At 38.0% G+C, this 25715-nt stretch overlaps 2 protein-coding genes and 2 long non-coding RNA genes across 8 annotated transcripts in view; 2 read left to right on the top strand and 2 right to left on the bottom strand.

Annotated features, from left to right (window-relative positions):
- LOC149692710 (ras-specific guanine nucleotide-releasing factor 2-like) overlaps window positions 1–14152 on the top strand; it is a 31369-nt gene extending 17217 nt beyond the window's left edge. The window contains exons 5-29 of one of the 2 annotated variants that reach the window (XM_089868567.1): window positions 11–97; window positions 183–436; window positions 525–604; window positions 735–928; window positions 989–1099; window positions 1235–1352; window positions 1858–2018; window positions 2600–2681; window positions 3330–3538; window positions 4695–4853; window positions 4926–5125; window positions 5209–5453; window positions 5881–5952; window positions 6139–6511; window positions 6596–6855; window positions 8067–8250; window positions 8313–8428; window positions 8492–8610; window positions 8712–8986; window positions 9047–9131; window positions 9209–9406; window positions 9479–9558; window positions 9694–9811; window positions 9899–9967; window positions 10124–12752. In XM_089868567.1, coding sequence (XP_089724693.1) covers window positions 11–97; window positions 183–436; window positions 525–604; window positions 735–928; window positions 989–1099; window positions 1235–1352; window positions 1858–2018; window positions 2600–2681; window positions 3330–3538; window positions 4695–4853; window positions 4926–5125; window positions 5209–5453; window positions 5881–5952; window positions 6139–6511; window positions 6596–6855; window positions 8067–8250; window positions 8313–8428; window positions 8492–8610; window positions 8712–8986; window positions 9047–9131; window positions 9209–9406; window positions 9479–9558; window positions 9694–9811; window positions 9899–9967; window positions 10124–10273 — 3999 coding nt within the window. In that variant the 3' untranslated portion in view covers window positions 10274–12752. Of the gene's footprint in view, window positions 1–10; window positions 98–182; window positions 437–524; window positions 605–734; window positions 929–988; window positions 1100–1234; window positions 1353–1857; window positions 2019–2599; window positions 2682–3329; window positions 3539–4694; window positions 4854–4925; window positions 5126–5208; window positions 5454–5880; window positions 5953–6138; window positions 6512–6595; window positions 6856–8066; window positions 8251–8312; window positions 8429–8491; window positions 8611–8711; window positions 8987–9046; window positions 9132–9208; window positions 9407–9478; window positions 9559–9693; window positions 9812–9898; window positions 9968–10123; window positions 12753–13715 lie in introns of those variants that run through there. The other variant, XM_089868568.1, reaches the window with a different exon arrangement.
- LOC149692707 (uncharacterized) overlaps window positions 1–25715 on the bottom strand; it is a 58429-nt gene that overhangs the window by 30443 nt on the left and 2271 nt on the right. The window lies entirely within an intron of this gene.
- LOC149692709 (uncharacterized) lies at window positions 14074–15393 on the bottom strand. The gene is made up of 2 exons (XR_016382853.1): window positions 14672–15393; window positions 14074–14599 (listed from the first exon to the last, which is right to left on the bottom strand). It is a non-coding gene; the product is annotated as an uncharacterized LOC149692709 (long non-coding RNA).
- On the top strand, window positions 16554–25204 carry alpha-Man-IIa (alpha-mannosidase 2). Of its 4 annotated transcripts, XM_089868570.1 has the most exons (14): window positions 16559–16741; window positions 17079–17323; window positions 17525–17752; window positions 17886–18033; window positions 18115–18414; window positions 18490–18663; window positions 18884–19289; window positions 19472–19819; window positions 19896–20238; window positions 20317–20441; window positions 20533–20629; window positions 21819–22335; window positions 23201–23667; window positions 23818–25204. In XM_089868570.1, the coding sequence occupies exons 2-14, from the start codon at window positions 17141–17143 to the stop codon at window positions 23968–23970; spliced, it is 3489 nt and encodes a 1162-aa protein (XP_089724696.1). In that variant the 5' UTR covers window positions 16559–16741; window positions 17079–17140; the 3' UTR covers window positions 23971–25204. The 4 variants fall into 4 exon arrangements, with proteins under 4 accessions (XP_089724698.1, XP_089724696.1, XP_089724695.1 ...); XM_089868569.1 differs by having other exon boundaries at window positions 16559–17323; XM_089868572.1 differs by lacking the exons at window positions 23201–23667; window positions 23818–25204 and adding an exon at window positions 22427–22457 and having other exon boundaries at window positions 16554–17323; window positions 21819–22384.

Genomic DNA, 25715 nt, shown 5'->3' with positions numbered 1-25715 from the left:
ACTTGTGTAGTTGTGTGCCTTAAAACGCGAATGGAGATTGACGCCGAACCGCAGCATAGACGAAGAAGAAAGTGATGAAATCAAGAAGATTAAAAAAGTAGGCCTAAATCCTACGAGAGTCGAAATGAGAAAGGAAAATAAAAAAATGTTAAGTCTAATTGGAAATTGACGGGTTTTTTTAGGTTCAAAGTTTTTTTCGAGGTTGGTTATGTCGACGGAGATGGAAACAGATCGTGGCCGAGTACATCAGTTCGCCGCACGCCGAGAACATGAGGAAACGTAACAGTTTGGTCTTTAGAATGGTCGAAGCCGAAGAAGAGTACGTCGAGCAACTGCAGCTCTTGGTTTCTTGTTTCCTACGACCATTTAAGATGTCGGCCAGCTCTCAGAAACCGCCTTGCACGCACGACGATGTCAACTCCATCTTTCTTAATAGGTCAGTCAGCTAATTCATTCTCCGTCCCCCCTTATCCCATGACGTGTGTCGTATCGAGTGACGTGAAACTAACTCTTTCTTCTTAAAGTGAGACGGTCATGTTTCTGCATCAAATATTCCTGAAAGGCTTAACGGCCCGGATGGAAAGTTGGCCCACTCTCGTGCTCGGTAGGTGCTTCGATTCCAAATCGTTGTGTGGTCTCGCGTTTAGGGAGAGGGAGGGTTGTTGTCAAGGTGCGGATCGTGCCCTTGTTGGTTTATGGATTCAACAGGAGAGGCGTTTTTGTTTTTGGCCCAGGAGATCTCTTCGACATGTTGCTACCCATGTTATCTATCTACCAGGAATACGTTCGCAACCACCATTATAGCCTACAAGTCCTAGCCGAGTGTAAACAACGCGAGAAATTCGCTTGCATGCTCAGACGTCTAGAAGAAAAATCCCTCCTCCAAGGAAGAACACTCGAAACCTTCCTGACCTATCCTATGCATCAGGTAATTGCGCGAATGCCACGCGCCTGCGCGGGTATTTAATTCTAGATAATTCTTTGATAGGTCCCTCGTTACATCATCACCCTTCACGAGTTACTGGCTCACACACCTCATAATCACGTGGAACGACGCAGTTTGGACAACGCCAAAGCCAAACTGGAAGAACTCTCAAGGGTACTCGAACCGTTTCTACCGCGTCCCGACGTCGCTGATACCACCCCTTTAATTTAATTACCCGGCCCCTTTGACCCCAGCGGTTTCTCTAATTATTATTATTATTTTGACCTCTTATTCACACGTACACGATAGCAAATGCATGACGAAGTTAGCGAAACTGAAAATATCCGCAAAAACTTGGCGACCGAACGAATGATCATTGGTGGATGCGATATCCTTCTTGACGTTAATCAAGTCTTCATTAGACAAGGTATAAGTCCCACCCCCTTTTCATTCAATTTAGGCCTATTTATTTTAAATATCGGATGGGTTCTAACGCGCACGCGCCAACGAGAGACGGCGGTATATAGTTATTATGACGTAGTTATTAGTTGATGGCGAATATATATTAATTATGTATCAATAAAAATGATAGCAAGGTATACAAGTACTATTTTTCTCTGATTTTAGGCCTATTTCTAAGCCTAATTATTAGATTTAGTTCCGATACCAATAAGGAAAGTAACTCGTTAATACGTTCATTTTAGGCCTATTTTTAAGCCTAATCAAAAGGAACGCGAAAGTTGTTGAGTTATTGGGGTCAATGTTTATTTTACTCAAGTTTTGAGATAGACGTCATAAGGTAGGGAACTGTCGTCACACGCCGGAAATTAACGTTTTTTTAATTAAAGTGAACGTGGTTTATGGGAAACCTTATTAGTGTCATAGCTATAATGTCTTTGTTTGATTTTGACGGGAATGTCGCGTGACATCAGGCAACGTCATTCAAGTCATCGGCGGGGACAAGTCCAAGTCGTCTCGGCCTCGCATCGGCAACATGAAAAGCGACAAGGAACTGGTCAGACAGTGTTTTCTCTTCACCAATCACATGTTGCTTTGTACGCGAACGTCCGCTGGAAAACTACACTTGGTCGAGGTCAGTTTAACATATTTTTCCCCCAAGTTATTTCAGTTATCTCGGGATTGAAGTGACCAATAACACCCAGCTTGGTCGTTGAGAAATGGATTGGGCCCGACCAAGTTTGGCCTTAATCGAGGGCGACTCTCTTGACGACCGTGATAAAACCTACGTTGGTGTTATTGGTCTATTTATTTATTTATTTATTTTTCGGGCCTAAAACGTATCTTATCTTGCTTCTGATTTTTTTGTTGTTCTTCTACGATCTGTACAAATATTTCTTCTTTTGGTATTTGATTGTTTTTAGTGGATTCGCCCCCGTAAATCCGGGATCCCCATTAAGAACGTTAGTTGACCATAAACACAATAGATAATCTGAAATAGACTATTTTCTAATTTTAATTATCTTTACCACCTCCCCCTCCCCCCGTTCTCCCCTAAAATTTAATTTAATTTAACATTTGTTTGGCGTTCTTTATTTCAAATTATTTTATTTCTGTGTTTAATTTTAAATTCTTTGATTGTTGGTAGGCGTAATTTGATGATTGGCTTTTGTAATTATTTTAAATTCTCTTTTTCCACCCGCTCATTCATTTAAGGGAACCGGAAAGATCCCATTAAGTGAAGCCACACTCATCGAAGATCCCAATGAACAGTTTCAATTCACCGTCGATGACGGTGGTAAGTAATTGCTTAAACGTTTTAAACATATTTTGCTTAATTTCTCGGGTACTCATTCTTGTAACCCTAAGTATTTAGTACCGTTGGATAGGGGAGAAATAGGGCTATAGCAAACTAAAAAGGCTTCCCCATATCTCTTAGAGAATCAGAGAAATTTTAATTTTTTTATTTTTGGGATTTTGCCTGTAAGTTGGCTTCTCCCAGGACATTGGTGCGCTGAGTGATAAACATTTCTACAGGGGCCCATAGGATTAACATGGGGTAGTTTCAACCTAAATGTCGGCTTTGCCTACTGATCAGAATAGGTACTTGCCGTTTTCAAATTGGCTTAATTACTCGGTCCCTGATTGTGGTAGACCCAAGTATTTAAAATCATTGGAAAGGTTAGAAATAGGGCTATAACATACCCAAAGTATTATCTTGTATCTCTTATAGAACCGGAGTTAAAAGGTGTATTGTAAACAGATTGTTTTTCAAGCTGCTAAAATATTATCTACGTATATTGATTAATTTAGAAAAGTTGTTTTATCGCTTGTTCCCCCAACCTTAATAATATTATTGAATTAGGGTTAAGGCGTAGAAATGGGAATTAGAAAGAGAATGTATTTAAGTTAAGGTTAATTCGTTTAATGTTAATGATTGTTGCAGAGGGCTCTGTCAGTTCCGTATCGAGTCAGTCGAGTGGTTTCAGCGAAACTACGAGCGTAGCGACGTCGAGCGGCAGTGGAGCCCAGAAGGATTATGGTGGTATGGACTTCAAAATCATCGTGGATTCCAAGAGCGGACCTCCCGCCGTTATTCATTTAGTGGCACCTACCATGCAAGAAAAAGCCGCCTGGACCAGCGACATTAGCCAGGTTAGAAACGCCACCAATTACTTATTACCTGTTATTGACAAATTGACAGACATCAATCACCGACATATCATAATAATCATCATCGAAAAACAATCATTATACATTACATCTCCCCCCCCCCACCACCACCACCACCATCCGTCTGTAAGAATTCCCTCTGTACAAATCTTCATGTCGTCCTATATGCAATTTAAAATGGTTTACATTTTATGGCCTAATATATTTGTTTGTCGTATATTATTTTGTGATTTCTAAACGGATGAGAGACTAACCCAGTCGGTTGGCACTCCTATTAGGGTATTAAAAATAAGAAATTGGATGTTCCATAGTGAATCCATTAAGAAATAGGCCAATTTGATCTATTTTTATATACTATACATGTAGAATATAAAATTTTCGTAAAATGAAAGTCGTTTAGAATTGAAATGGTTTATATAGGTATATAATTTCTTTGGGAAAATTAGTTAATTATAGTACCGTATAGTGTCAATTAAAATTAATTAGAGATTTCACGCCATAAATTACCATTCTAAATGTTAAATCTTTATTCATATTCAAAATAATATCTTAAATAATGTTTTGTTGACATTGATTTATATTTCTTAAATATTTATTGGAGTTATCATGTATTATTAATATTTTGTATTTTAACTTAAGGAGGTGGTTATGGGAAGGAGATGGTGGGGGGGTGTCGTTTTTGTCGCGGCGGCTTTGAAAGGTCGCCGTAGTACTGGTGAAGGCAGAAGGGGGGGTCTATACCCCCGCGAAGCCCCATAATATTGATCGTTCTCTCCCCCCCCTCCTCGCGTCATTTGGATCCGTTCCGTCCCTTGTATAGAATTCATCTTGAGCTTCTTCTTCTTTTCTTAATCCATCCATCCATCTCGCGCCAATTCCTATTTCGGTTCCTAAGATAATTAATTCCATCTCAAATTTAATTTTAAATAACGATATAATTAAGGGGCGCGATACGTGATTACGTCATCCATCTCACTATGACACCGGTCACGTGTTTTTGTATTTTGTACTGAACCAGTATTATAGGCTTATATGGGATGACGGTATTTATTTATTTATTTATTTAATTTTAGGCGTACGTTAGGTTGTTGATTAATTATTGTTAATTAGTCGCGTGTTGTTTATAAACTATTTTTAGTGCATAGACAATGTCCATTTTAACGACTTATTTCACGGGACCATGAGTGACTCTTCGTCCGTCACGATGCCGCAGTCCATCAGGAACGACCCCCGTTTATTCAAAGACGACGTCGACATTCGATTTAGCCGAACACTCAATTCCTGCAAACTTCCGCAGGTAATCTTAAGGGAGGACCCGGTTTTTAAGCCTAAAGCTCGTTGTTGTTGCTTAATTACGATTGGTTGTTAGATTCGCTACGCTAGCCCCGAGCGTCTCTTCGAACGTTTGACGGATTTGCGCTTCTTAAGTATCGACTTTCTAAACACGTTTCTCTTGACGTACCGCGTCTTCACGGATGGAGTGACGGTCCTAGAGGCCCTCAAAAAGGTTCATTACAATCCCGAATTGCAAGTCAACGCCATGGGTTCCGCGTTGCACGATTCAACGGGGTAAGTACTCGTGTACTTACTCCACTCGACTCGGTTGACTCGCGGACTAAATACGAGTACGACCATGATTCATTAATTACCAGTTCTTTGGACGAAATCACCGGCGAGCCGAGTCGTGTGGGCGAACTGGGTTTGTTGGTGGCCGATTACGATTACGGGAGACGTATCAGCGCCTCCAGCATGATGTCGGACATCAGCGACGGTCATCGCGATTCGGTGGTCAGCGTTCAGAGTGGATCGACGGAATCCTGGACGCTGCAACATTTCCAGCAAAGCCAGCTCCTGCAAAATAGTAGGAATCAACATTGGAGACTTAGTTACCGAAAATGTGAGCCCTGCGTTACCCCTTTCTTTTATTTCTTTTTAAACGCGATTAAATTAAAGTTCGGAAACCGCTCTAAGGCTTCAAATATCGCCAAAGTTGATTGATATTCTTCACGTTTTGATATTTTAAGCCTTGCCCAATGTAAATATCTTCCGCGTGACGCCATTCGACCAATGAGAAAACGACGTTTTAATTTCATTTTAAGAAATGAAGGCTTGATAAACCGGTGGCATGTCACCCGAATTTTACTCTTTATAATTAATTCTTCATAAATTTTAATTCATTTAGTTTTTTAATTCAATTTCGGAATCATTATTATTTGCGCAAATTGATCCCTGATTATTATTACGTGGCCACGTTTTATAATTCTCTCTTAAATCGCTATGGTTAAAATTAAAACTTGGGCGGGGCCATGATGGGGTGTTTGCAGTCGAAGACGAGCAAAAGGATTCGAGTAGCAAGCGTTCCCGAGCACCCTCGTGTCCCAGTCCCGAACCTTTAGGTACGCAATCATTGGCTTAAGTACTTACATTTTTCCTACCCACGACAAATTGTCGCATTGGCTTTCCATTCAAACGCGAACGTCGAGACTACGTTCGACCTTGGCCTTGGGGAGCCAATGTTACTGTTAATGGTGGAAGGTAGTGAAATGGTGTAAAGCGTATGACGTATGAAGTTGAATATTTAGCCATTCCCGTTCCTCCACCGCCCACCCCGGAACCTCCCCCTTGCTCCTCTTCGATGGGGGCTCAATTGACGGGCACCATCCCGGAAGAGGTCCTCCTTCCTAGCACGGGTGTCACCTACGGCGGTGGCGCCATGACCACGCGTCAAGATTCTTCGGCTTCCTCCTGTTCGTCCTCCGCCGCCGATGACTACAATGGCAGTTCCCGTTTGGAAGTGCCGCACCACGACAAAGTGCGCGCCTCGCACTCCTCGGACACTTTGATGGCCGAAGCTAGCGGACCTAGCACTCCCACCAATCTCAGTACCACCGCGAGTACCGTCACTCTCGTTGGCAGTATGGGAAGCTCTGATTCACCTAAACACAGTCCTAGCAGGCGAGTACGAGCGTAGTTCTTGGTCCAAACGTAGCCTTAAAGTTTTTGGGAACCAGTTGAACTGACGTATTGTTGTTTATTTAGGAAAAACGCTCCGCAATGTCTTCCTACGGAGCGGGCTGTTGTAGCGGAGCGTTCTTGGAGTTCGGAAACCCCGCCCCAAACTCCTCCCCTCCCCAATTCCCCGCCCGCTTATCCCATGGGAACGCCCCCGACGGCCCTTCGAGCGGTGCCCGATAAAAAGGCTTCCGCCGCCGCTGCCGTTGCCGCCGCCATGCTTCCCGCCCCTATGCACCCCAGCCAGTCGGCACCCAACGTCATGTGCTACCTCAGAGTCAGGGGAGGTTAGTGTACACACCCCTTAACCTTACCTTTCCTGTCAAACGTCACACACTCACACGCCTTTGGCTCTAACTCGACGTCCGTCTCATACAAAGCTTGAATATCTATCTATATTTATATTATCTATGACCGTGATGTTCTTTTCTTCTTCTTCCGCTGTCTTATCTATCCAAGGATTTGCATCTCAATTTTTTTGGTTAAGCCTCGGCTAAAATTTTAGAGTTTTTGGAAATAGAAACTTAAAAGTGTCTACTTTAGTTGTTTAATTAATCGAATTAATTAAATTCGAAGAAAATTAGAATTGAACGCCTGGTGGCTAGCTTCCTTCTTTACATCAGTGTGGGGCAGAATAAACATTTCTACAGGCGCCCGTAGGATTAACCTGGGATGGTTTCAGCCTGGTGGCTGTCTTCCCTTTTACGCAACCTAAATTAATTATAATATTAAAAACTCTTAATTTTAGCCGTATTTCTTAACCAATGGGAAACTGTAGGTGTATTTACGTCATATTTTGCGTTGAAACGGAACGGAATTTGCGGTGTTGAAATATGGCACAAAGAAAAGTCTGTTATTCTTTTTCTTTCATCTAAGAGCACTCTCACTCTTTTTAGTTGTGGTTTCGTTAATTCAGCCAATCACTCTTCGAGATATATTACACCCAGGCACGTGACGTAGGCCACAAAAATTCCTTTACGTGTGACGTCATAGAAAATTAAATATTAATCGGAGATTTAAAATCAATTAATCGTCGTCTTGCTTGCTTTATTATTTATATTTTTATCAAGCCTAAAGGTTACATTGGATTTACGTTCGTTGTAGATTTAAACTTGTCTCGAATAATTTAGATAATAACTGATTCAGTTTAATGGTTTTAATAGCTACAAAATGAGACCAATTTTTGTCCAAATCGGACCAAAATTGACAAAGTTACCAACTTTCTTAGTTTCGGTACATTTTCGACTGAATTGGTCTTATTTTATGTCACCTTATGTCTGATGGTAGCGCGAGAGATCTTTCGCTATACAGAATATTTTAGACAAGTTTGTGAGGAATACACTTTTCTAGATATTGTTGGAGTGTTTAATTATAGGATAGAGTTGGTTTATTAATGTTGTGCAACAGGAAATGAAACATTTGGCGTGTGGTCTTTAATTAGTATACGGGGGTCAAAGTTGAAATCGCGCCCTTTTTCCTCAATTTTTGACTTTCTTAGCGGGAGGAAAACGAGGCAGCAGCGACACGGAATGCACTAGTCAATCAACAACCCCGAGGAGCAGTTTCCAAACGGAATCTACCATCTTGTCCACTCCCAGGAGCAGCTTTCAGTATCCGGACTCGCCACAACACTCCAGCAAGGCCGGAGTTGTCGTCACTTCCTCTAGAGCTTCCACCAGAAGGTATACCGAGTCATACATTCTCGTATTCACATCAGGTAACTTATTTTTATTAAATACTAAAGGTCCAGTACCACATCAGCGGCTGCCGCATTCGCGGCGGCCACAGCGGGATCCAGTAACCCATTGGAACCTCAATCTCAACCGCAATCTAGAGCCGGAAGTCGTCTTCCTAGCGCCGGTAAGATTTAACTATAAACACCATCAACTAACTAATTTGAACGAGGTATTTTTAATTGGTAAGTCGGAGCTGATTTGAAAATACCTAATGCCGCTAAAGCCAAAAGGGAATCCATGATAAGTACGGCTGCCACCATGAGGGTACTTAACGTTCTTAGACATTGGGTCTCCAAACACTCTCAGGTACGAAAGAACTACTTCAGTTTCTCTGTTCTTAACTTATTTGATTGGCGAATAACAAGTTGGCGCGGCACGTATCATGTTTTTACAATTTTTCTCATCAGGATTTCGAGAGTGATACGAAATTGTTCGCTTTGACGAACGAGTTCCTGGAGGACTTGGTCCACAACACGAGTCTCCTTCCGGCGGAGCACAAAGCGGCGGCGCAATTACTTCAGATGATCGGTAAACAGGATCAGGACAAGAAAGTCGACTTAGACACGTTATTGGCGCAACCTATGAAACCCAGTATCGAAACCATCGAGACATTATCCGCCCTGGAAATCGCCGAAGGAATGACCTACTTAGATCACAAAATATTCATCTGCATTCGCAGCGAGTAAGTCAATAATTTTTCGCTGGTTAGTACTTGGACTTCTTTTAAAATAACTATCTTCAGGGAGTTTTTGGGTCAAGCCTGGATGAAACCGGAAAAGGCCACGAAAGCTCCTCATATCCTTTTGATGACGCGTCGCTTTAACGACGTAAGCAATTATTCTTTTCTCTCTTTTTTTTTTCAACCCCGTGTCTTGACCCCTAATCTGTCATTTAATCGACGTAGGTCAGTCGTTTGGTGGTGTCCGAGATCATGCGCGCGACTGAGATGTCCAAACGAGTGGCCATCATCGAGAAATGGGCGGCCGTCGCCGATATCTGTCGGTGTTTACACAATTTCAACGGTGTCTTGCAAATATGCGCCGCTTTTATGAATAGCTCCGTTTTTAGACTCAAAAGGACTTGGGAAAAAGTCTCCAAAACTGTACGTTACCACCCCCCCCCCCACTCCTCCGCCTCATCTTTTGTTTAAATATAATTAATATTAAATTAACAGACGAAACAAACGGCTGATAAACTTCAGTCGCTAGTTTCGGCTGATGGCCGATTCAGGAATATGCGGGATGCCTTGCACAGGTGTGTAAATTAACTGATAGTCACGTGATATATTTAGTTAAAGCGCACGTGCAATTTCAAAAATCAAAAACCAAGGCTTAACGAATGTTTGTCACTGTGTGTGTGGTTTGTTTTGTCGGATATTATTATTATTAGATGCGACCCGCCTTGCATTCCGTACCTGGGCCTTTATTTGACCGACCTCTCCTTTATCGAAGAAGGGACCCCTAACTTTACCGATGAAGGCCTGCTCAATTTTTCCAAAATGAGGATGGTAAGTACACTACAGACAGACTCGAGGCAAAAAATCAAAACACCCCGATCCCGATAAATTTGGAAATTATATAAATTTGAATGTCAGATTGCTCACGTAATCCGGGAGATTCGTCATTTTCAACAAACACCTTATAAAATAGAAATGAACGCCAAGGTAAGTAAGAAAACAATTACTACTTAAGCCTTGGTCACTTGTACTATAACATATCTCTGGCTTTCTCTCTTTTCTATCCTAATTTTCGTACTAACAATACTACTCGACCTTTTACCCGATTATACAATGATTATTGGGGTGTCGTCACGCAACTAGGTAACCAATTACTTATTGGATCCTTCGCGTTTATCAACGGACGAAAACCTGTATCAATTATCTCTGTGTCTCGAACCTCGACTTTCTAGACTCAGCTCAAAAGTGCCCACTCCTTCTTCCTATATGAGCTCGTCGCCCACAAATACGTGAACAATTACACGTGTTTCACGTTTTAGGTCACCTTCCCTTTCATTTCGTTAACTTTTAACTGCCCTCCCCCTTTTTGGCGCGAAAAATCAGTCGGCCAATCATATTCTCGCATTCCCCCTCCCCTCCCGCGCGGTTTACGTCTATTTTGCCATTTTGTTTCTCAAGGGGTAACTAACTCTCCTGCCCTTACCGAATTAGGCTTATTTTCGACTTTCTATTCTTTAAAAACGCCTGACCTCGACCTATTAAGCCAAAAACGACGAAAACTTTAAAAGAGCGCGTGTAATTTTGAATTACCCACGTTGACCTTTATCCCTTTAATATTTCCCGCGAGCTCTGACGTCATAATATAACCCGTACGCCTATTGGGAGTAAAGTAAACGTCACGTGTATTGGACCAACTCTTAATTAGGCTTAGGGCGCGAAACGGAATCACGCGCTGAGAAGGGAATGTTTGAATAATTAGGCCTATTTCACGCCTTAAGCCTAAGTTCCTGTAAAATATTTTCGATATTAAAAGTTTAAAAATCGAAGAGGAAGCCTTTTTAAGGAAGGAAAGTCGATTATTTTAGGATCAAGTAAATAAAGCAATGTTTATTTAATTATTTATTTAGTATTTTCCCGCGTTTTTAATGTTATTATATGAAATTAATCCCGTGATGTCGTATATAATTAATATTATTCGATGAGAGACAAACAAAAAAATTATTTGGTTTAAATTTAATTTTTTAAACTGAATTTTCCGGAAAAGTTTTTCACGTTAGCGGTTTTTCGGGTATTTCTCTCGCGATTTTACAAATAAAAACAAAACTGTTTCAAAAAATAAAACAAATATATTTCAAACAAACAAAACAAAACAAAATCATTAAATTGAAAATAAAAAACAGAGCAAATTAAAGTACAAATTCTGGCTAGCTTAAAAAAAAAGTTTGTGTAGTTTTGGTGTGTCGACGCTTACAAAAACAAAACAAAACTGATATATTTACTCGGTTTATAATTAATTTCCTTATATATATATATATTTGATATTTTATTTAAATTCGCGTGAAGTTTATTTTTTATATATTTATTGAAAGTACGTCGTGATAAATTTTTATCAAATTTATTTTAGCTTTAGTTCATTTTTATTAATTGTGCCAAATATTTTTTGTATTAGTTGGTGATAAATAAATAAAAAGGGCGCGAAATGAGGGAAAGAACGTAGCACGCGCGTCCGTGAAAAGGCGCGAAACCCCACGTGCGGTAATTCATAGTTATAGGCCACGTGCTCTAAAAATGGCGCGAGAAATTCCACGCGCTCCAAAAAAGGCGCGAGAAATTCCACGCGCTCCAAAAAAGGCGCGTGAAATCGCACGTGCTTTTTCCGAATGATCTTCGTTACTAAATAAATTACATTAGATTATATATAGGCTTATTAATCAAATTAATTAGACAAATTAATCCTAAATGTTCTTTTTTTTGTTACAAATAATACTTGAACTTCTCCAGTCCTAAACGAAAAAGTACCCACTTTAAGCAAAATGGCAAAATAGCGCGTATATATTTAATTTTTATTTAAATAATCCCAATTAAAGCCTTCCCCCCTCGCCAATATTTCCGTGCCAAATATTAAAAAAAAAATAACCCAAGAAAAATGTTTACGCGCGTATAAAAAGATTTTTAATTGAGGTAAAATGAAATTAAATATTAACTATTATTATTATTATATAAATAATTGAAAAAAGAAATTACGTTTATAAAATTGTTAAGCACTTTGAAAGAAATATAAATAAGAAAAACGATACTAAAAAACGTCACGTCCAAAAGAAAATTGATTTCATCAAAAAATTCTAAAAAAAAAAAAATAATAATAATAATCCCGGCCCCTTTGTGAGAATGACACAATTAAGAAAAAAAAGCTAATTGATATTCACTTGAACATTAATTAAATTAAAATTTTGCACGTTAAATTAGTTTAGAATTAAAATTGACCTTCCGACACTGATCCCCCTCCCCTTGCCCCCCCGTTACATTAGATATTTATCAAACAAACATAAAAACAAACAAATTTCAACATATTGTCCTGTGCCTTCGGTAGAATGGATTTAGCGTTTTAATTATCAAAAAAAATTAATTAACAAAAACTAACAAAAAAATGAGTAAAAAGCTTGTAAAGTATTTTAAAAGAAATTGAAAATTACGAGAAAGTTAAAAACAGGATTAAAATAAACAAACGAAAAGTGATTATTAAAATACTGATTTATTCAAGGGTTAGTAACGACTTATTTTATAATTAATTTTAATTAACGTATCTGCAAAAGGGGTGGTACTCGAATGTAGCTTATACGTTTTTAATGTCGCGAGAGATGAAGGCGTTTTGATTTTTAACTATTTCTAGTTAATTAGAACGTTGGGCCCGAATTATTTTAAGCGCGTTACTAACCCTTTAATTTTATCAAAATAAAATAAAATTGTCGATGAAGTTTAAACCCGTACCTGATTATAAAAAAAAACGTTTTAAAAAGTACTAATGTTTAACTGTTAAAAATATTTAAAAATAAAACAAAGAATTTGTGAAAAATAAAAAATAAATAAGTAATAAACAAACTAAATAATAATAATACAATAATTAAAACTGTTTTTCAAAAATAATATAAATTACGTTTTAGGATTAAAATTAAAAGCCAACTTACCCAAAAGAAAATCGTGTATAAACATACAAACAAACAAACAAAGATATATTGTTGATGTTGTGTTTCTATAATAGTCGTATTAAATATAAATATATATATAAATATTTACGTAAAAAATTATATTTTTAATTTAATTTTTATTTTTAATCCCATCACCGACCGCACAACACAAACGATTAATTAGTTTAACAGATATTTTGATAAACAAGTAAATAAATAACTAGTGGCACTCAAAAAAACGTATTAATAGTTAAATAACGTAATTAATGTAAAAAAGAATGAAACTCAAATGTTTATTTAAAGTAAATTAAACGAAAGATGAAAAAAAAGTCAGAAATAATAATTCTAAAGTCAAATCCTAAATTTTCCCCGCCAACCATATTGGGGGTGACTGTATGTACTTACAAAATGGCGGCTGGATTACGCAAGAAACTCGAAACATTTTTCGTATCGTTTGGTTTAAAATAATCAAGATGTTTTTTCGGACAATCAATCAAGGCTATCTGATAAAAATAAGACAAAAAGAAAAGGCTTCATCCATCTTTAAAAACAAAAAGCTACTTTGTGACGTCTTGTTTTGTTGATTTCTCTCTCTATCTCTCTTTCCTATCTCGTTTTTTCTAAGTTTTTAACAAAACTAACAACAAAAAACAACCAAAAACAGTCTTTCATGTACAAACCAAAGTAATATCATTCTAACAAATAAAGACTTTCGATATTAACAACATTCATTTTAATTTATAACTGATTTTATGTACTTCTATTTGCAGCGTCTCAAACAGACAGCTACACGCAGCTATAGTCTGGAGGATAACTGTCGATTTTTAATAAAATCATGCACTTTTTCAAGAAAGCATGAAACTTGGTATAAAGTTAGTTTGAAGTATATTAAGTCAATTAAAGATTGGAGGCATTCCGTATCTCTGTTGTGACAGCCGTGACAAGCCGTCAAAGCGGCCGTGAAATTGTAAACTCACCTAACATCATTTTAGGTAGCACCCCTCGAGATACGCAGCCTTCGAGCTATAGAGAAAATGTAGGGGTCGTGTATAAAGCAAAAATCTCTCCGATTCGTAGGAGCTCAGTAAGGAATGAAAGAAATTTTCAATAGAAAATCAAACCACGCGCTACAAAATGAAAAAATTACTTAATTCTTAACTGCTATTATTGAACATTTTAAAATAACAATTTGGCAACATAATTAAAGGCATAATTTCGTATAAGCACAACTCCAAGTAACACCTGTTACTATTATTAATAAAAATAGTTAACCATAAATATTATTAGAGTTGTAAACAACTTTTTTTTAATCATTCATATGTAAAACCCTCTATGGTTTAAATGAATTCCATTTTCATAGCAGTAAACACAATAGGAAAAAAGTTACGTCCAATAAAAGAAACCCTCCTTATACATGAAAGCCAATATGAAGTCTTATCTAAGAGAGCTACCGCTCTCTTAGAATTATTGAACATTTTAAAGTAACAATTTCGCAACATTTAAGAATAAACAACTGTCAACATTTTAAGTAATAATTTGAGAATATTTTAATTATTCTTCACATTTTAAAGACTGAAAAATATTTTTATGATACAGGCATTCAGAAATTCGGTATCCCAATACTGCTAATTTATGCTTGTTAAGTTGTAAAGATCTGAAAATTCATGGCAAATTTTGGTATTGTGGTGATAGAATGGAATTTTTTCTGGTTTTTTCGGTTATTTACTGGGTTTTAGTGATCTTTTGCATGACAAAAAATATTAGGACTTCATATCATAGTTGTTTAGTGCAGAGCGTGGTTCACGTTAAGTTACCGGAATTTTTCTTTTATAAAATTATATTTTAGTTCCCGTCATAAAGATCGCTTACGGTAGTTAAATCCAAGTTAAATTATACTTCGGCTTAATTATGAACAGGTTCGTGTTAGTGAAAGACGATTCTCTAAATTTAAAAGGAAACGAAGAAACCAAGATAAACTAGGAAATTTGCTTCTTATGTAAAAAATACCACTGAAAAACTGACTTACCAAGCGGGCCATATTTGGGGGCAGGTACCTGTCGGATGGAACAAAATATAAAGCCAAAATGGGTTATTTGAGTATGAACCTTGTTTGTTGGATGGCCTTGCCGCCAGCAGGTGATGTGTGCAGAGAAATAATTAAGTGCGGTTGCGTCAAAGGCTGTCGAGGTAATTGTAAATATCAGAAAGCGAATCTACCGTGCACTGCGCTTTGTAAATGTGGAGGGTGCCTAGAGTTGTGAAGCGCTAATTATTTAAAGAGCCATAGACTTCTCTATCTTTAAACATAATTTGTTTATAAATTTTGGAATACATTTAAACCATAGAGGATTTTACACATGAATGATTAAAAACTCTAATTATGTTGCAAAATTATGACTCTAATCATGTTGCGAAATTATGACTCTAATCATGTTGCGAAATTATGACTCTAATCATGTTGCGAAATTATGACTCTAATCATGTTGCGAAATTATGACTCTAATTATGTTGCGAAATTATGACTCTAATTATGTTGCGAAATTATGACTCTAATTATGTTGCGAAATTATGACTCTAATTATGTTGCGAAATTATGACTCTAATTATGTTGCGAAATTATGACTCTAATTATGTTGCGAAATTATGACTCTAATTATGTTGCGAAATTATGACTCTAATTATGTTACGAAATTATCACTCTAATTATGTTGCGAAATAATGACTCTAATTATGTTGCGAAATTATGACTCTAATTATGTTGCGAAATTATGACTCTAATTATGTTGCGAAATTATGACTCTAATTATGTTGCGAAATTATGACTCTAATTATGTTGCGAAATTATGACTCTAATTATGTTGCGAAATTAATTACTCTAATTATGTTGCGAAATTATGACTCTAATTATGGTGCGAAATTATGACTAATTATGGTGCGAAACTGTTACTTTAAAATGTTCAATAATTCTAAGAGAGCGGTTGGCTTTCATGTGTAAGGAGGGTTTATTTTATTGGAAGTAACTTTTTTCCTATTGTGTTTACTGCTATGAAAATCATTGGAATACATTTAAACCATACACATTTACACATACACATTTACACATGAATGATTAAAAAAATGTTTACAACTCTAATAATATTTATGGTTAAATATTTTTATTAATAATAGTAACAGGTGATACTTGGAGTTGTGCTTATACGAAATTATGCCTTTAATTATGTTGCCAAATTGTTATTTTAAAATGTTCAATAATAGCAGTTAAAAATTAAGTAATTTTTTTCATTTTGTAGCGCGTAGTTTGATTTTCTATTGAAAATTTCTTTCATTCCTTACTGAGCTCCTACGAATCCGAAAGATTTTTGCTTTATACACGACCCCTACATTTTCTCTATAGCTCGAAGGCTGTGTATCTCGAGGGGTGCTACCTAAAATGATGTTAGGTGAGTTTACAATTTCACGGCCGCTTTGACGGCTTGTCACGGCTGTCACAACAGAGATACGGAATGCCTCCAATCTTTAATTGACTTAATATACTTCAAACTAACTTTATACCAAGTTTCATGCTTTCTTGAAAAAGTGCACGATTATTTCAGCTATCCTCCAGACTATAGGCAACTTTTAAATTTAGCGCTGAACTATTGTCTGGATGTTCTAAAGGAACTGAACTGAAATGAATGTGCTGCTTCTCACTACACACACACATACTCCACAGTGCCGCCTCCATGTTTCGTATCTTCACTGTAGGCAAATTTTACCGTGAACCATTAAATTTAAATAAATATATCATGTAATTAATGTAAGGGAAACCGCGATTAACGTCGAATTAATGTACGGCATGGTAAACACTCGTTTTTTAACCTAAAATACGCTTAGATTTATTGCAAATAGCGGTTTTACGCAACTTTTGTTAAGCCTAACTACGTCGCCAATTGATGTTGTCTGTAAACACTATGCGTATTTGTTGAAACACGTACATCCATAAGCAGTCAACTGTAACTGTCAATACTACATATTGAATTTTGACAATTAATTAAACATCTTTTAACCGCTCGCGATAAGATTAATAACGTGTCCGCGATAGAAATGAAGCAGCTGCGATGGTTGAATGTTTAGGGATCCGTCTTATTTTTAAGGATACGATTTTTCAACATCAATAGAGGAAGAACCTTTACTCACTTGATTCCGTCTACGAGGTATGATTTTGAGAAATATGAGGCTTCGAGTGGGACCGTCGTTGCTTCAAATCAAGAAGCCAGTTCTGGTCATTTTTGGGGCCATTATCATCTTTTTGTGCGGAGTTTTGTACTTTTTACTCGGGCCTGATTCCCAATTAGGCCTCTCCTCTGACCCCAAGTCTTTTAAAATCATGGTCGGAAAGGTAAGCCCTTTTGATAATTTACAAATGAATGATTGTGTTCGCCGATTGTGAAATAAATAAGAGCACGCGTATGGAATGTTAATCACGCTATTTAAAAGTTGAGCATGCGTTTTTGAATGAATACTAAAGTTTTCGCGATATTTTAACAATTGTAAGTGTCTTGGGGGAAGAAAAAAAAGCGTGGTTATTGTTTGTGATTAGGGTGAATTGGGAGTTCTCGAGCAGCGACTGGAAAAATTGGAATCGGAACTTTTAAAAAACCGATTAATGTTGGGCCAAGTCAGAGAAACTGTCCAGAAGCTGACTGCCTTGCAAAGCGATATCTATTTACCTTCTAAATCAGACCTAACACCCAAAAATAGAAGTTACGTCTTGATTTCCACCCCGCAGTGTCTGTCTGACCGAGAACCCGCCTCCGCCAATCACTCCGTAAGATAATATTCTTAATATACCACCCTTAACTATCGATAGTCTGTCTTCTTTATCTTTTAAAGTTAACCTTTAAAACTTATAAAAATCAATAGCAAAAAGTTTAAAGAAATTAATGGTAAATTAAATTTAGATGTTAGACATTTATGAAAAAGAGAAATTTGAAAATGTTGACGGGGGTGTTTGGAAACAAGGCTGGAATATCGAATACCAGTCTAAACAGTGGACGAATGAAAGAAAACTAAGAGTTTTTGTCGTTCCGCATTCCCATAATGATCCCGGTTAGTCCCTTACTCTTCTTTATAACCAAGCTCCGCTCAGGGTCCCTAAGATTAAAGACGCGTTCTTTTTGTCGGCGACAGGCTGGTTAAAAACCTTTGATAAATACTTTAATGACGAAACGAAACATATCCTAAACAATATGTTGCGTAAGTTGAAAGAGGACAGTCGTTGGAGGTTCATTTGGGCCGAAGTTTCCTTCCTGGCTCCTTGGTGGGAAACTTTGGATGAAGAATCCAAAGACCAAGTACGAAGATACTTGGCGGATGGCCAATTAGAGATTGTGACGGGCGGTTGGGTCATGAATGACGAAGCTAGCACGCATTTCTTCGCCATGATTGAGCAAATGGTGGAAGGACACCAATGGCTCGATAGAAATATGGGTCAGAATAAACACATGAGCGAAAATAAATTTGCTTTTTGAAAGTGGTAATTCATTTTTAAGGATATGGTTTCAGATTATCGACCCAGAAATGGTTGGGCGATTGATCCCTTTGGATTGTCACCCACCATGGCCTATATTTTACGCAGAATGGGTTTAGATTCTATGGTTATACAAAGGGTTCATTACAATATTAAAAAATATCTCGCCAAACATAAAGGATTGGAATTTCTATGGAGACAAAGTTGGGGTAAATCATTTCAATTCATCCCTACTTCCAATAAGAAACAATTATTTTATGTTAAACGTCTTTAGTTGAAGCTTCTCGCGTTAGAAAGTTATTTTAAAATGTAAAAAGTCCGAAAGAATTTGCTAAAGTTTTAAAAATAATGTCCCCAAAATTCCCCAAACGCTGGATGCAAGTGCAATTACTAAAATAAGTTGGGTGTTGTTCTTTTCCGCGTTTGCAGACCACAACCGTACTTCGGACATACTTTGTCATTTGATGCCATTTTTTAGTTACGATATACCTCACACTTGCGGGCCAGATCCCAAAATCTGTTGCCAATTTGATTTTAAACGTTTACCTGGTAATAAAGTTAACTGTCCTTGGAGAGTACCACCAGTCGCCATTACGGATAAAAACGTGGCCGATCGCGCGTGGCTCTTACTCGACCAATATAGGAAAAAAGCGCAGCTATTTAGAAGCAACGTCCTTCTCGTTCCTTTGGGAGACGATTTTCGTTTTGACAAACCCAACGAATGGGATAATCAGTTCAAAAATTACATTAAACTCTTTGACTACATGAATAATAGAGCTGATTGGAATGTCGAAGCTCAGTTAGGAACTCTAGATGATTATTTCGTCGCCCTTAGGTAAGTCTTCCCCAGGGCCGTCGGGAAAGAGTTTTCCCGGGGCCCCTACATTCTAGGGACCCGGGTCACCTTAGGCTTTAGGGGCTGTCTTAATGGGGGCCCGCGAACTCACTCGACGGCTCTGGTCTTCCCTAAAAGAGTTTAGAGAAGGAAACACGAAACGAATCTCGACTACTTTTTAGGGAAGAAGTTCCGGTTGATAACCGAAACCTTCCAGCTGATTTCCCATCACTCAGCGGTGATTTTTTCACTTACGCTGATCGGGAAGATCATTATTGGAGCGGTTACTACGCGTCGCGTCCATTTTTCAAAAATATGGACCGAGTTTTGGAAGCTAATTTAAGAGGAGCCGAGATTCTGTACTCGTTCCTTCGTTCGGACTCTAATCCCAAAGTATCGGAAGATACGTCCGTTACAAACGAAATGATGAGAGTTCTAGTCGAAGCCAGGAGAAGTTTGGGTCTCTTTCAACATCACGATGGGATTACGGGAACCGCCAAAGACATCGTCATGATTGATTACGCCACTAAGTATGTTAGAAAATACTTGAAAAAATGTCCCTAAACAGAGTCTAAAGTAGATTCTCGCGTGTCCCTCTCTCCCCAGACTTTACGCCGCTTTGAATAATCTACAAAAAATCATCGCTCAATTGAGCGGAGTTCTCTTGACTAAACAATCTTTGCCCTCCAACAAAATATTCTATTTGGAAATGGACGATAAAAGACCTCAATATAACGCCATGCCGCAAAAAACTGTCCTACAATTTTCAATAGAAACCACAGAATGGAAAGTAGTCTTGTTCAACTCTTTGGCGCATTCCAGGAAGGAGATTGTTACCGTACATACATCGACACCCAATGTCGAAGTTAGGAACAGTTCGGGACATTTAGTCCTAAGTCAAATTAGTCCCAGTTTCAATGGATTCAGAATGGTTAAAGATAGATACGAGGTAAGGGACAAATCGTGCCCTGTCCTTTAAATCGAAAAACTTAATTTAAAACAAGAGCTTCTTTGTTCGTTTTTGTAGTTGTCCTTTTTAGCGGAAGTGTCCGGTTTGAGTTTGACCATGTTTACGGTACAAACTTCGGTCTTTATGACGTCGTCAAAGGCCAGCGTTACTTTGTATAATCACGAAAGTATTCCGCAATCCTTGTAAGAACGCGTGTCTAATTATTCTAGATGACTTACCTTGGCGGCCTCCTTCTTTCTTTACTTCCTTTTAAGCCATTAAATTAATTTTTAGAGATTTTCTGATTCAACAAAAAGAAGTTTCCCAGGAATTTTCCATCAAATCTTATTATTACACGGCCATATTCTCCGGAGCTGATGGAATGCTGAGGGTATGTACTTGTATCCTGTCTTCTCACTGACAAATAAGGGGATGGTGGTGGTGGTGGTAAAATGGAGGGATGGGGTTTTTACTTTTTATGGCCCTCTATTTATTTTCTCACCCCTTTGGGAATTTTTGTCAAGGTACGAATTGATTTCCGAGGGGTTGGACAGGCTTATCAAACTCGCGTATAATTCAAAATTATATCTTAAGTAGTAGTTCGGAGATCTCAATTCGAATTAAACTACAAAATGACTAATCATCTTTAACATACAACATCCTACACGCTAACAGTTTATTTAATGTCCGACCCCTTCATAATCCCTCTTTGACCAAAAAGGATAGTTACTTTTCAAAACATTTCCACAATCTAGGATTCCCCCCCCCCCGCCATTGTAGGGACAAGTGAGACGTGGTATTTACGTAGAGATACGTGTGTTAGCGCGACGTCTTGGCACCATTATCGTTTCAATCCCGTTTTTGGCCTTTTGTTGGTTTCTGTCTTGGTGTTCTTCCATTCTTTGAACTGGAGGTCTAAAAGGAAACAAAATAGACAGCCCCCCCCCCCCGCCTTCTTTTTCTATTCATTTCTTGGAAATTTTCACAAAAATATTCGCGATAACATCGGGGACAAGTTGAAATCGGAATGTTAGAAAAAGAGGGGTCTCTTGGCCTTTGCCATTGGTGTTAAGTGACTACGGATGTAATTGTAAAGCAGGGACATGAAGGGGTCTAGGCTATCAGGCGACTTTATGGTTTTTATAGCATAGGGGCGAAAAGAAGGGACTTCACCCAAAGAAGATACACGCCCCAGGAATGGAAAGTGTAGCTTCCTCTAGTGTAAATTTTTGTCTGGCCCCTCCTAGTAGCTCCAAAGGCAGGCTCGGTTGACCGAGGTATTTCCGGCTACATTGAAATTGCATAGACCGCAAGTTCCTTGGTCAACCCAACCCCCAGACATACCTTCCATTCCTGGAGCGTATATTTTCTTTGCTTCACCGACTTGGGTCTTTTTTTTTCTGAAAATTGCACATGTCAAAGTGGCGAATATTTATTATTGGAAAATATAAAGGGTGTTACAGAAAGGGAGGAGCAAAGTATAGTGGGATATATGGGCAATCTATGGAATCAAAACTGTAACGTCTATGGGCATTTTGCCCAAAGGGAAACCGTTTAGAAGTTAAACTCTTTTATTTCAGCGCATTATCACTACGGAAGATGGTATGGTAACGGCGGCCCGAATCCAATTCATGGTTTACGGAACGAGACCCAAAGGTCGAGATCGTAGCGGGGCCTACCTCTTTTTGCCCGATGGAGCGGCTCAGGACGTCAAGTACAAAATGCCCCGAATTAGGACGGTGGAGGGACCTCTCTATTCGGAAACGGTGGTTTTCTTGCCCAACGTCGAACATCACGTCAGGTTGAAGAATTCGCCCGGTTTGGACGGAGTCGGGCTGGAGATTTATAACGTCGTCGATATCACCCGCGAATTCAATAAGGAATTCGTCATGAGACTCTACACCAACGTGTCCAATCCCAATCAAGAATTCTATACTGATCTTAATGGATTTCAAATTATCAAGAGGAAAACCTTGGACAAGCTGCCTCTTCAAGCCAATATTTATCCAATGCCCACCATGGTCTTCATTCAAGATAATGTCACTAGATTATCCCTGATTTCCGGTCAACCCTTGGGAGTCACCAGTTTGAAACAAGGTGCGTCCAACTTAATTTACACATTTATCGGTTTTGGGTTAATTTACAGGTTAATCGGTTTCAGGTTAATTTACAGATAAATCGGTTTCAGGTTAATTTACAGATAAATCGGTTTCAGGTTAATTTACAGATAAATCGGTTTCAGGTTAATTTACGCATTAATCGGTTTCAGGTTAATTTACAGATAAATCGGTTTCAGGTTAATTTACAGATAAATCGGTTTCAGGTTAATTTACGCATTAATCGGTTTCAGGTTAATTTACGCATTAATCGGTTTGAGGTTAATTTACGCATTAATCGGTTTGAGGTTAATTTACGCATTAATCGGTTTGAGGTTAATTTACGCATTAATCGGTTTGAGGTTAATTTTCGCATTAATCGGTTTGACGTTAATTTTCGCATTAATCGGTTTGAGGTTAATTTTCGCATTAATCGGTTTGAGGTTAATTTTCGCATTAATCGGTTTGAGGTTAATTTTCGCATTAATCGGTTTGAGGTTAATTTTCGCATTAATCGGTTTGAGGTTAATTTTCGCATTAATCGGTTTGAGGTTAATTTACGCATTAATCGGTTTGAGGTTAATTTACGCATTAATCGGTTTGAGGTTAATTTACGCATTAATCGGTTTGAGGTTAATTTACGCATTAATCGGTTTGAGGTTAATTTACGCATTAATCGGTTTGAGGTTAATTTACGCATTAATCGGTTGATAATGAGTAAAAAATCGGTCCATATCGGTTTTATTTTGTGAAATAATCGGTTATCTCGCCGAATTTAAATAATAGGTTAAAATCGGTATCGGTTAGAATAAAACTTAATTCTATCTCGACACGGGTTAATTTCCACGCTCGCAACGGGCATTTAGGTTGGCTGGAAGTATTTCTAGATCGTCGCTTGAACCAAGACGATAATCGGGGATTACAACAAGGCGTGACCGATAACAAAAGAACCCCGAGTGTATTCCGATTACTTTTGGAGAAACGTATCGAATCAAAATCGTCCGGAACTACTACGGGGCGAGGCATTCCATCCCTGATTGCTCATCAAGTGTCGCTGACTCTCTTGCATCCCATCTTTACCATGACAAAGCTGAAGGCCTCCAGTCTACCGACCAACGAATTGAAGAACGCTCATTGGGAGACATTCTATAGCCCCTTAGGACAGGAGCCACCGTGCGACGTGCATTTGCTGAATTTGAGGACGTTCCAAGCGCCGGCCAGCGACCCAAAGATCTCTAAACCCGATAATTTCACGGCCCTCTTCTTGCATCGAATGGGATTCGATTGCCAATTCAAATCCATCACCATGAACTGCAATTTGAACGCGGGAAAGGTACGTGAAACATTTTTATTTACTCTGAAATTAAAACGTTGACGGGTGGGAGGGGGAACAATTTAAGGCTTAGGAGGGTGTGACGTACTACTCAGGCCAATTGAAAGCTCTCTCTAAAGGGGAACAAAATGGCGTATATTTCTATTTTAGGTATCAGTATCTTCTCTATTTCCGGGTTATTTTGGATCAAACGTTGAGGAGACATCGCTCTCTTTGATTTATTCGGGTTCTGTATTTTCCAAAGACTCTTATTTGCAATTACCTTCCATGGAAGTGGTCGCGTTGAAACTTCAACGTAGATGACCGCTTTAAACTCGGGTCTAGTTCAATTCAAACCTCTCTCTCTCTCCCCCAAGCAGTTTCTATCACATTTATTAGTCACATTTAATTAAGGTAGTTAGTTTTATTTCATCTAGAGCTATTTTTTATTTAAAAAAGTAGATTATGTTTATTTACACCTTTTTTTCTACACGCTCAACGGCACTGCAATATTTAGGTTTCGCGAAAATTATCTTGATTGATTTAGGCTTAACAATTCTTCCGTTCCGTCTTCAGTGATTTTATAGACAAAAATGGCGGCCATAATAAGTTGCTAAGACTAATTTGGTCTAATTCACTGGTTGTAGGTTTAAATAGGTTAGTCTTTAATTATTTAATTAGGAGGCAACTCTTTATCTTTTTAATTAATTAATTAAATTAGGTTTCGATCAATTAAATTGGGTTGCATTTGTACCGGTAGTTTAATAGAAGCTAGTCAATAGGTAAAAAGATATATGCCACATTGCCAATTGTAAAAAGAACGTTTTTTTTTACGTTCCTATATTTATTTTTAATTATATATATTATCTGTTAATTGCACGGTTAAAATTATTAGTTAACCTAAAATGAATGCTCGATTAATTAATTAATTAACCGTTTCGAATAGTATTAAATAATTATTTGGGGGCAAATTTAACGGGAGATAAAAGACAAAGGATTTTTAGAAAAAATGGCCGACTCCTTTGGGGGAAGGTCCATAAAGTTCAATTTTCTTTATGAAACATCCATTATTTTTGACAGTTGAATCAAATACTAGTCAAGGTTTAAATTCAACCAACGCGGTTAAGCTCTCGTTAATTAATACGTTTAAAAACAAATATTCCTAGCTAAATTTCCAAAGTTATTTTTGCTATTATTATTTAGTTAGGATTGTTTAAAAATGACGTCAAAAACAAACAAATGTTACAGTGTTCCCGGTGAGCACTATAATTGGTTATGAAACAAATATAATACAAAGTTGTGGACATTTTTTTTAGGTTTAAGACTTTAAAGGGAGTTTAGGTAGCTAAATAATTGATAATTATTTCCTTCGAAGTCGTTAATCGTGCTTTACAAAATGATTGAAGGACATGGTGTATTATTAATTATGTAAATTGAATTAAATGTTCGCGTACTTCTGGCGCGGTACCAAAAGAGAGTATTTATTGTGATATATTTTCTTTATCCATGGGTTGTACAACAGTACTGGTGTAAATAAAGAATGTTTTAAAACATCTAATTTACGTTGAAATAAATATTTCCTACGTGTGTTTTTAGAATTTATCTATTTGGCGCCAACTTGCAGGCTAGGAAATAAGACAGGTTTACAGGTCTAAAACCAGTTTATTAATTGCTTGGACCACTTTTTTTATTCAAAACGTGAGGGTCACTGGTCCCAATGACTAGTTTATTAATTCCTACTTTTATTAAAAATTGATATGGGGACCTCTTTAATTATTTTCATTTTAACATAAATTTCGACTCCATGAGTCCAGTTGTGTATACAACCCTAAGCCGAGAGAGATTTTTTTTAGAAGAGAGAACGACCACAAGTCCTGGGACCAGTAGAAAAATAAATAGGGGAAGGGTCACTGGTCACGGGACCAGTTTCATATTTAAGTCATCAGGGGTCACTGGTCCGGAGGACTAGTTCAGAAATATACCTTATTTCCAAGCCTGGCGCCAAGTGCCTCGTTGCCATGGTTTCCCGCTTTATTTCCGAATTTTGCCACCAGGAACCGCTAGCTCGT

This window comes from Phalangium opilio, unplaced genomic scaffold, assembly GCF_054372755.1.
Source record: "Phalangium opilio isolate 3A_F unplaced genomic scaffold, DU_Popi_V2 ptg000024l_1, whole genome shotgun sequence".
NCBI lineage: Eukaryota > Metazoa > Arthropoda > Arachnida > Opiliones > Phalangiidae > Phalangium > Phalangium opilio.
This window is presented reverse-complemented; position numbering and strand designations above follow the sequence as displayed.